The 11,171-nt window shown below is 43.4% G+C and overlaps 1 protein-coding gene across 3 annotated transcripts; it reads left to right on the forward strand.

Annotated features, from left to right (window-relative positions):
• The first annotated feature begins 2,759 nt into the window (after positions 1-2,759).
• ACOD1 (aconitate decarboxylase 1) lies at positions 2,760-10,689 on the forward strand. 3 transcript variants are annotated; one of them, XM_019971582.2, is made up of 5 exons: positions 2,760-2,896; positions 4,351-4,512; positions 5,703-5,792; positions 7,006-7,211; positions 8,477-10,689. In XM_019971582.2, the coding sequence occupies exons 1-5, from the start codon at positions 2,885-2,887 to the stop codon at positions 9,420-9,422; spliced, it is 1,416 nt and encodes a 471-aa protein (XP_019827141.1). In that variant the 5' UTR covers positions 2,760-2,884; the 3' UTR covers positions 9,423-10,689. The 3 variants fall into 3 exon arrangements, with proteins under 3 accessions (XP_019827141.1, XP_070656456.1, XP_070656457.1); XM_070800355.1 differs by lacking the exon at positions 5,703-5,792; XM_070800356.1 differs by lacking the exon at positions 4,351-4,512 and having other exon boundaries at positions 2,841-2,896.
• The last annotated feature ends 482 nt before the right edge of the window (positions 10,690-11,171 follow it).

Raw genomic sequence — 11,171 nt, forward strand, 5'->3', positions numbered from 1 at the left:
TTGGAAGGAATGATGCTAAAGCTGAAACTCCAGTACTTTGGCCACCTCATGCGAAGAGTTGACTCATTGGAAAAGACTCTGATGCTGGGAGGGATTGGGGGCAGGAGGAGAAGGGGACGACAGATGATGAGATGGCTGGATGGCATCTCTGACTCGATGGACTTGAGTCTGGGTGAACTCCGGGAGTTGGTGATGGACAGGGAGGCCTGGCGTGCTGTGATTCATGGGGTCGCAAAGAGTTGGACACAACTGAGCGACTGATCTGATCCTGCTGCTGCTACTGCTAAGTCACTACTGCTAAGTCGTGTCCGACTCTGTGTGACCCCATAGACAGCAGCCCACCAAGCTCCCCCGTTCCTGGGATTCTCCAGGCAAGAATACTGGAGTGGGTTGCCATTTCCTTCTCCAATGCATGAAAGTGAAAAGTGAAAGTGAAGTCGCTCAGTCGTGTCCAACCCTCAGCGACCCCATGGACTGCAGCCTTCCAGGCTCCTCCGTCCATGGGATTTTCCAGGCAAGAGTACTGGAGTGGGATGCCATTGCCTTCTCCGATCTGATCCTAATGGCCCCAAATACCTATCTTGCCCTTCCTACCCAAATATTCACTTTACTCCTGGATACAGAAATTCACCCGTCCACTGGAACCTGGCTTTGGAGTCCACTGATATAAAACTAATTGTCTGAAATGGTACCCTGATGCTCACAACCACTGTGTATGCCACTACGGAGCCTGGCTTTGGGTTTCCCCAGTCTGGACCAAGGTTGGGAAGCCCACTTTAGTCAGAAGTTGGCTTAAGAAGAGAATCCAAACATGCCCCAGTGTCATCCTTTCTGGTCCCTCTTCCCTGCATCATTCAGCTAGGTACAATTGGATACCCCTCCTTTGAATTGTCCTTAACTACTTGGGATAACTCCTCCATGTGGCTTCTGGTCACTTCTCTCTCTGACTGGTACCCTGCAGCCTTCTTTATACATAAACGATCGCCCTGCCTTCACTCCCCAAAGCATGGCCGATATAGGTTGTAGTCTGTAACAAACTTTCCTGAGAATGACGAACAACTATTATATTGCAAAGAAAAACTTCAAATTAGATATTTGGGTCCACTGCTGTTAAATTTGTCTGCTTGGGCCCTTCCAACATGGGGTTCCCTGCTGACTACCTGCCCAGCTCCAGCCTTACCCCCAACCTGTGTGTGGTTCTGACTTAAAACCAGGGTATCACCCCTCAGCCATCCACAGAGGTTCCTAATGCCTTGACCCCGTCTCCAGAGCCCCAACCAAGAGAAGCAAAGCACTTACTCTTCTCTGAGAGACACTGACTGCAGGAAAGACAGCCTTTTGAATTTTTATGCAGAACCATTTAGTTTCTCTTTGTCTCAAATTCTCTCTTCTGTGACAGGATCCAGGTAGAACCCCAAGGCTCTAGGAGATTTCCTCTGAAATTAACATGCAATCATCCTCAAAGAAGAATTCTCCCACTTCACTTGCAACCACAAGCTCAACCTGAGTTTTCGTACCCCCTATACAAACCAATGGCACAAAACTAGGAAGCCTGAGGGCAATAAGAATTCCCTAGAGGACCAGAGCTAGGTTCAGACTAGCTAACCTGCAGTGACTGATTATAAACAAAAAGGCCCAGACAAGCTGTGTTGAAGTCCACTTGGGCCAGAGCAGGGAGGCAGGCAGTAGATCCCAGAAACCAGGCAGAGGACCAGGAGCCAGTGATGTGCATATACTGAAAAATGCAGCTCAGGAGCAAATGAGGGAACATCTGAGAATAATTGTGATAAACACTCAATGCTCTTCTAGTTTCTTAATCTCAAACTACCGGAAACTTCTGGAAGGCATATTTGTCCCTGACAATGGTGACTAGCAGAGGTGAAATGGAAGGGGAAAATGAAAGTACTCCTTAAATGCTGTACATGCCATATTTCACTTAACCTGTTGCAGAAACTAGTACTCGAGAAACCAAGCACCACATTCGGAGAGTTGAAGAACTCAGGTTTATTACACCAGCGGGCCCAGAGGAGTTAACACTCCAAGCTCTAAGCCCCAAACAAAGGGTTTACAGCGTTTTTATAAACAGACTGTAGTGGGCAACACTAGCTGTTAATAGGCTGGTTTAAACTAAGGGGTTTCACGAGCATGGGAACAGTGGTCAAGATGGGGAGGAGGATGCCTGACCTTTACACAAACAGGCATGATTAAGCAGGTTTGCAGGGGCTGAGCAATTGCAAAGAGCAGGACAAGAGTGAGTGAGATAAACTCCAGTTCCTAGTATTGCGAGTCCCCACTTTCTGAGACTATGTGACCTACATGATCTAGATTTTGCAAGGGGCAAGCTGAGTTACAGAGGCAGAAGGAGAAGGAGATTATGTAAAATTTTAACTTTTTCTCTTCAAATCAAGTCACACTTGGGGGACATTTAATTTTTTTTCAATTTTCATTACAATATTGTAAGTTAGTTTATGACTTTTATTTTTTTGCTGATCTCTTCCAAAAATCCACGTCTACTTCCCCAGGACAAAATTTAGAATGCCTACATAAAAGAGTGTGACTGTTTTTCTGATTGTGACGGATAGCATCTAGGCACAAGATGCCTTGTTTTGCCATCGATGTACTTTTCTGATATCTGTGAGGACTCATTTGATCATTGCTACTGTACCTTCTAGGTTTATTTAGTTAGTTTACTGTAAGTTAAACAACTCATTAAAGAGGAAGTTGAAGTGATTGTAGCTGGGAGGTGTTGAAACAGTGGAAATTTTCAAGTTAGAAAAAAAATGAAAGAGAATGGGTTTGAGAGAAGAGAGAGGTATAAAGACAGTCGCTGGCAACCAAATTGCTCCCCAATTCACCCTGAGACAAGCCTCCTCTTCAGAACAACATGATGCTCCAGGTATTGTTTCCTTTTATGGGGCTTATTTAAACTGGTTTTTCTAGCTTTCCTTTTCTTCTCAGCTTTCTCAGTTCCTCTCCTTTGAAGAGTTACCTGCTTCTATTTAAAATGTCATTTCAATGTTTCGCATAGCCTCTGGATGGTCTAATTAAATGCATTTTGTTTTTCATCGATGTTTTGCCAAGAATAGATGTAATTCTCTGATTAAAAAAAATAGGAAGAAATGAATCAGTTTAAGTTCATGGAATTTTAACCTTCTAGTTTAGCAATTATCCATTATGATGTTGCCATACTGCTTTTCAAATTATCTGTCTACTGTCCTTAGTCCCCTGGAGAAGATAAGTATTTTTGTGGTAGGAACCATAATATCTTGGTTTGGTGCTTAGCACACCAAGCACCAAATATCTTGGTGCTAGAGTGCTTAGCACAGGGCGGACACATAGCAAGATCTCATGAAATATTTATTAACTAAGTGCATGAGTGTGTGCTAAGTCACTTCAGTAATGTCCAACTCTTTGCAACCCTATGGACTGTAGCCCACCAGGCTCCTCTGTCCATGGGACTTTTCAGGCAAGAATACTGGAGTGGGGTTTCCATGCCCTCCTCCAGGGGATCTTCCCCATCTAGGGATTGAACCTGAGTTCTTTATTTTACCATAATTTATGCATTAGTCATAGTATCTTTACTAAGAACAGATGTAAATGCCAGGAGAAAAATCAAGACCAGAAAGATATTTTAGAAATAGACAGCCCAAGGTGAAAGACGGCTGAGCAGTTGCCCATTTGTTTCCTAGTGTTCCCTTCCTCAGGGGCCACAAAGAGATCATTTATTCTTTGGCACATGGGGTGGTGCTCAGGACTTGTCAGGGGGTCTGCTGGGGTTCCCTACTATCTTTCTTTCTTTTTTTAAGTTTTTTATTTTTTCTGTGGACCATTTCCTTTTCTGAATTTGTTACAATATTGCTTCTGTTTCATGTTTTGGTTTTCTGGCCCCAAGGTATGTGGGATCTTAGCCCTCCGACCAAGGATCAAACCCACACCCCCTGTATTAGAAGGTGAAGTCTTAACCATTGGACCATCAGGGAAGTCCCTGGGCCCTACTCCACGGCCAGGCATGCTCACTTGATGGGCCAGATTTCCCTCCTCTCCTCCCCTTCTTAGTCTCTTCCTGCCTCCACCAAAGCCCACCACGCTCTGTGGCCATTATCTGCTTGCTACTCTGTGTCCTCAACTCTACTGAGAACAGAAACTGGCCATCTTCCATTTCCACATCCCTCTGCCTCATACATGTGTTCACTACACGTCACTTTTTAGGATCTGAACTTAATTTGACCAACTGGGTTTCCTGTAATGGAGCACACTCTTTATGCAGAAGTACCTTAAGTTCTCATGTAGAAAGGAAGTGTGTGAATACAGAGTAATTGTAGCTCTGCTCTAACACTCTTGCCTTTAAAGTCTGTCACAGAAAGCTTTGCCAAAGTGATCCACGGCTTGAAGGTGGGACACCTCACAGATCGTGTCATTCAGCGGAGCAAGAGGATGGTTCTGGATGCTCTGGGAGTGGGGCTCCTGGGAACCAGCACAGAAGTGTTTCACAAAACCAGTGGATACAGTAAAGTAAGAAGCTCCATGTCTACTTTAGAACTGAAACCAGGTGTACATACACACCTGTTTGTGAGATGTATCCAGGGACATGCATTTGTGTTCTACTGCTCTACTCTTCATTTTAGAGAGAGCGCCTGCTGAATACAGCATGGTGGTTTACAGTTTTATGCTTTTCTATGCTGTATTTGTTGTTGCTGTTCAGTCACTCAGTCGTGTCCAACTCTGCGACCCCGTGGACTGCAGCACGCCAGGCTTCCTTGGGCTTCACTGCCAGAGTTTGTTCAAACTCAAGTCCATTGAGTTAATGATGCCATCAGCCATCTCATCCTCTATTGCCCCCTTCTCCCCCTGCCCTCTGTCTTTCCCAGCAACTGGGTCTTTACCAATGAATCAGCTCTTCGCATCAGGTGGCCCAAGTACTGGAGCTTCAGTTTCAGCATCAGTTCTTCCAATGAACATTCAGGCTTTATTTCCTTTAGCATTGACTGGTTTGATCTCCTTGCTGTCCAAGGGATTCCCAAAAGTCTTCTCCAGCATGAGAATTTGAAGGCATCAATTCTTCAGTGTTCAGTTGAACTTCTTTATGGTTCAACTCTCACATATGTACATCTATGCTTTATATTACCTGAGTCTTAATATACATACACGTCCTTTACTAAGTCACTGTCTTAAGGCCAGTCTTAATCTTAAGGCTAGCAATATTTCAAGCTGATTACTATTATAACTGAAAGCACAGTTTTACCTGAGAGTCTTGGTGGCCGTAGCACCCGCCCCGAGCCATTTGTTCTTGCAAAGACTTGAAGATTTTCTGGAGAAAAGCCTGGACCAGCCTGCAGGTGTTTACATGGGAGATGTGCACCCACCCACCAAAGAATACGCTTGATAGAGACGACCAGTCTACCTTTTCCTTGTGTTTATCTTCAAGAAGTAAATAAGAGTAAATTCAGACTTCATTCCTTGGTGCACTTAGGGATCACAGTCTGGGATTGAGTGACAGCATCTCCTCTCCCTTCCATGGAGAAAGTTGTATTTTTCTTCTACAAAGAAGAGAGAAATCCAATAACTAGGGCTTCAATCTAGCACAAAGGGCTCAATAAGGGGTAATAAAGTAGTGTCTCCAAAGATGAAGAACAACTATTGAAATGGTGACTTGGCATGTTGGTTCATACCCTGTATCACTGATCGATATTCTTTCCTTCCAGATCTATAGTTCCAATGTGTCCAGCACTGTTTGGGGCCAGCCAGAACTCAGGCTCCCACCAACCTATGCTGCTTTCGTTAACGGTGTGGCTGTAAGGAGATTTCCATGATTTTTCTACTGTTCAACAATCAGAATAATTTCAGAGCCAGAATATATCTCAGAAATTTCCCAGGTTTCATACCCTACTGATGAGTTCATTGAAGTTCAGAGAGGTGAAGTGTCCTGTCCTCTCGCCTATGTTGTAATTTCAGTTTCATGTTTTTACAGTGAATTGATGTTTTTTGAAATTGTGAAGAAGAGGAAATAAGATGGAAATATTTTGATAAAAATGTTCCTAAGTTATCTCAACTCTAAATTAAATATCCAGACTCAATTCCTTCTTAATCCCTTCTGCTGTGGCCAGTATCAGTTTCTATTTAGCAACCAGCCTTTCATTCAATCAGCAGATATTTATCAAGATAGAAACAATGACCATCTGGTGTCTCTTTTTTTGGAACCAAAAATCAGGACTTCTCATCTGACAGACAATTTATATGCCTTTTCTGTGTGTCAGGAGCAGTCTACAAGATATAATTTGGATGTGAACCTGTTGGGATTTCTGAGATATTTTTATGGTTTATGGGGACAGTAGTTCAGAATATCAAAAATCAAATCTGATGGTGCATCCACAAATAAACATCCAGTAAGCTGTGGGGAAGGCACCAGCCACAATGAGACAAAAGTCTATTTTAAATTGAACTTCTGGTTATTACCATTTCATGTAAGGAAAAAGCTAGTGATGGGATGAGGAAGAATAAAACCTTATAGCAGAAAATAAAGATCTAAAAATACAGCTTAATAATCTGGGTTCAAGAGTTCTTGCAACTTCTTTAAAGATTTGAAATTATTTCATGATAAAAAGGGCTCAGAAAATATGGCCGGATATGGAATAAATGGCATTAAACTCTTCATGTGACTTGTTGAAAGGTCAAAGAGGGAGAGGAGAAGCTACCTAATTCTACAGCTTTGTTTATAAGGAAGGTATGGATCTTTCCAATGGTGGCCGCTGAGTAAGACCCAAGCTCCTTGCGGTTCACTAGCTGCTCTGGAAGGTCCCACTTGATCTGGCCAGAGGACAGCATATCTAGTGCCCACCCATGTGATTAAGAATCCCAGCTAGTTCATAGGTTTAACCTTCAGAGGATCAGATCTAAAAATGTCACATCAAAAAGGTGATTACTGAAATAAACCCTGACTGGTCCAAAAGCCATCACATGAAGGGAGACACATTTAGGTTCTGGTTGTTTGTGTGTCTATTCACACAGATCCACTCAATGGATTTTGATGACACGTGGCACCCTGCCACCCACCCTTCTGGAGCTGTCCTTCCTGTCCTCATGGCTCTATCAGAAGCCCTGCCACCAAGTCCAAAGTATTCTGGCCTTGACCTGCTGCTGGCTTTCAATGTTGGTATTGAAGTGCAAGGTCGATTACTGCGTTTCTCCAAAGAAGCCTATGACATACCAAAGAGGTATGGAGAAAGTGTGCCCCATCCTTAGGCACCCACATTGCCCTTCATCTGTTCGTTGTCATCTCTGTGGAGCTTTCTGATACAGAGGTTGGCTCAGTGGAAGCTGCTGTCATTAGTGCTGGCAGTTAAGTCCACTCAACCAAATATCAAACTGTTTATTCCATATAGAAAAGTGTGATCTCAGAAGTGCTAGTGAAAAGTCTCCTCTGGGTTTAAAGAGCCAACGAGCAACCAGGACCATAAACAGATCTGGATCCCCTCACCCCAAGGTGATCATGACGTGCTGGCCTTCATGGGTACTCTGGATAGCCCTCAGCTCATCTCAAAGCAGAAATCTACTTTGGTATTTCTAGGGTCCTTCAGACAAATGAGAACAGACAGAATACCCTAAACCTGACTATTCAACCCACAGATCAAAAATGGTCCAACGCTGACTGTATCAGATGGTTCAATCTAATATTTATTTTGCCATTTGTTCCAGCCTTCTGGGGGAGGAGTAAATAAGAATATTGAGTGAGTGCTCACAGTTTCCATTGAGTTTTCACAGTTACTTACAGAGGCTTTCAGCAATCAACAACTTTTGCCTTTGGGGCAATAACTGTAACAGTGAAAGTGAAGTGAAAGTCGCTCAAAGAGTTGCAAAGAGTCAGACACGACTGAGCAACTTTCACTCCACTTTACAGTCCATGGAATTCTTTACTTTCACTTCACTATACAGTCCATGGAATTCTCCAGGCCAGAATACTGGAGTGGGTAGCCTTTCCCTTCTCCAGGGAATCTTCCCAACCCAGAGATCAAAGCCAGGTCTCCCACATTACAGGCAGATTCTTTACCAGCTGAACCACCAGGGAAGCCCAACTGTAACAGTACCATTTATAAATAATTTACTATGGGTCAAGCCCTGTTGTAATTATAGCGACTTTCCTTTACTTTCACTGTTACTGTTATTGCCCAAAAGGCAAAAGTTGTTGATTGCTGAAAGCCTCTGTAAGTAACTGTAAAAACTCAATGGAAATGGAATTTATTCAAAACTCACAAGGGAGTTTTACTATTATGATGAGATGATGACCACTTTATGTAAGAGAAAACAGGTACAGAGAAGTTGAATAACTTCCAAGATCACATAGCTAATAGGAGGAAGAGCTGAGATTTGAATGTAGGCCTTAGGGCTCCATTAGCTCAGCTCCTGACCACTGTACTATACTGCCCCCTGGCAGCTGAAGTTTGTAAGTCTCCACCTCTGTGTTCTTTTTTTTGCTTTTCAGATTCCATCCCCCCTCGGTGGTGGGAACCTTGGGGAGTGCTGCCGCCGCATCTAAGTTTCTTGGGCTCAGCGTGACAGAGTGCCAAGAGGCCCTGGCTATTGCTGTTTCTCATGCTGGGGCACCCATGGCAAATGCTGCCACTCAGACCAAGCCACTTCACGTGGGCAATGCTGCCAGGCATGGGCTAGAAGCTGCTTTCCTGGCAATGCTGGGTCTCCAGGGAAACAAACGGGTTTTGGATTTGGAGACAGGGTTTGGGGCTTTCTATACCAACTATTCTCCTAAAGTCCTTCCAGACCTAGATTCACACACTTGGCTTCTGGAGAAGCAGGATGTGGCCTTCAAGCGTTTCCCTGCCCATTTGGCCACCCACTGGGTGGCAGACACAGCTGCATCCATGAGAAGGCACCTTGTAACAGACAAAAGCCCACTCCCCATTGACCGCATTGAGAGAATTGTGCTTCGAATTCCAGATGTCCAGTATGTGAACAGGCCCTTTCCCAAATCCGAGCATGAAGCCCGCCACTCCTTCCAGTATGTGGCCTGTGCCATGCTGCTCGATGGTGTCATCACTGTCCCAGCCTTCCACAAACGCCAGATCAACAGGCCACAGGTGAGAGAGCTGCTTGGTAAGGTGGAGCTGGAGCACCCTCGAGACAACCTACCAAACTTCAACACACTGTACTGTGAGATGAGTGTTGCCCTCAAGGATGGATCCATCTTCACAGAGCGTTCGGATACCTTCTACGGTCACTGGAGGAAGCCTCTGAGCCAGAAGGACCTACAGGAAAAGTTCAGAACCAATTCCTGCAGGACGCTGTCCTGCCACGCTGTAGAAAGGCTTATAGAGATAGTAGAAAACTTAGAAGACCTGGAAGACTGCTCTGTGCTAACCACACTTCTGAAAGAAACCTCTCCACCAAAGATAGCTTCAAAATCTATCTAGCATTTAACAATTCCATCATACAATCTCTCCTATGGCTTGACAACATCCAGGTGACTTTGTATCAGGGGAAATTCAATTCTCTGCTTTATAGAACAAGGGTCTGTCCTGGGAATAAGTGCAGCACATTTCAGTACTTCAGAGCCCAAACACAGAACTGGATATATATGGAAGCAGTCTTGTCCTGTAAATTTTGCAAGACAGTTCCAGTTACCTAGTTTGGCAAGCTAATAAATGTGCAAGAAACACAGAGAAATTTATTTTAAAAGAATTCATAAGGCTGAAATTCAAGTCACCTGTACTTAGCTTAAACTTTTCAGAGGAATTATTTATGAACCTTTATGAACCTCAAGGTATGAGGGGGATTTGAACTTCTACACAAAACTTGCTGACAGTGAAGATGGCTCTGGTCTGTTGTGCCACCAACAGACTTCTTAGACTATGGGTTGTAAGAATCCCTTCACTGTCAGGAGCCACGTTAGGCCTTACTGACAAAATGGAGGCACGGCCCCAACTCCCTCTCCTTGTCCCGCAGGCACGAACCCAGGATGAAGGAGTTAGGCCTTGTGATTCTGACCTGTTTTTTCCTCTCCTCGGCTGAGTTGACTGAAAAGAATATTAAGGTGCTTATTGTTCTTGAGAGGAGCATGAGAAGGCACAAAGCCTTCTGCAGCTGTGCTCAGAGAATAATTTATAAAGTTAATCATTGACATTCGTTCAAGGACCTTTACAAAAGAGTGTTCCAGGATGAGCACGTAGGCCACAGCTTGAGGCCATGCGAGGCATTGCTATCTGAAACCTATTTGTGAGGGAAATATTTATGGCAGAGGAGTTTGCCGAATTTAGGGCTTAGGAATAATTAAAATAGTTAGAAGCTCAAGATTTAAGGAATGTTGCAATGTTAGCATATGTTACTATAGCTTATAGAGATTAGGAATTTTGGAGATATTAGTGGTTAGAAGCCTTTTTAGAGAAAGTGAGCTCAGGAGACTAGGGCCAAACAAGATTTAGAAAGATAAGAAATAAACTGAGGAATGTGGTATGAAGCCCAGACATTAGCATGAGTTACAATGTATTCACAAGGACACATGAGAAGTAGATAAGAGAATGGCTGAGGCAGGAACTCCTTTTGAGGGGCAACAATGATTTATGGAGACAACAAATCTGGGTCAGGGGGAACTGAAAATGTCAAACCTCTGACCTAATGCTTTTGTAAAAATATAAAAGAGAATCTTAAGCTTGAAATAAATATGCAGTCAGTCCAAGAAAACTGAGAGGCTGTGTTGTTCCTCGCCGACACCGCCCATCCCTTCAGGCTCATTCCCTGGCTGCTGGAGCTGGACTCCCGCACTTCACAATGGAGGAGATGCTATTGGGTTTAAAATAAGGGCTTCATTGTTTCAAATCCTGCTTCTGCCACTGACTAGGTGTGACACTGGGCGTGGTTCAGGGTATCCCTCTAGTTATGCTTTATTTTTTAAAAAGTATAAAAAATAAAGCAGTTTGACTCTAAAAACAGTATTCTTAATACAATCTATCACCTTTCATTATAAAAAAAAATTTTGAGACTAATATCATGGATGTAGAATCTGAGATGTAATAAAGTAGGACAGCCAAAACATAGCATATATGTGGACAGTCAAATAATATTAAACTGTATAAAACAATTAAAATGTCTTGAGGGGTTAAAATTGCCACATTAGTATTATATATACACAAGCAGGAAGTTATTAAAGTTCATGTATTCTAAAT

Source organism: Bos indicus, chromosome 12 (genome assembly GCF_029378745.1).
Source record: "Bos indicus isolate NIAB-ARS_2022 breed Sahiwal x Tharparkar chromosome 12, NIAB-ARS_B.indTharparkar_mat_pri_1.0, whole genome shotgun sequence".
Classification (NCBI taxonomy): domain Eukaryota; kingdom Metazoa; phylum Chordata; class Mammalia; order Artiodactyla; family Bovidae; genus Bos; species Bos indicus.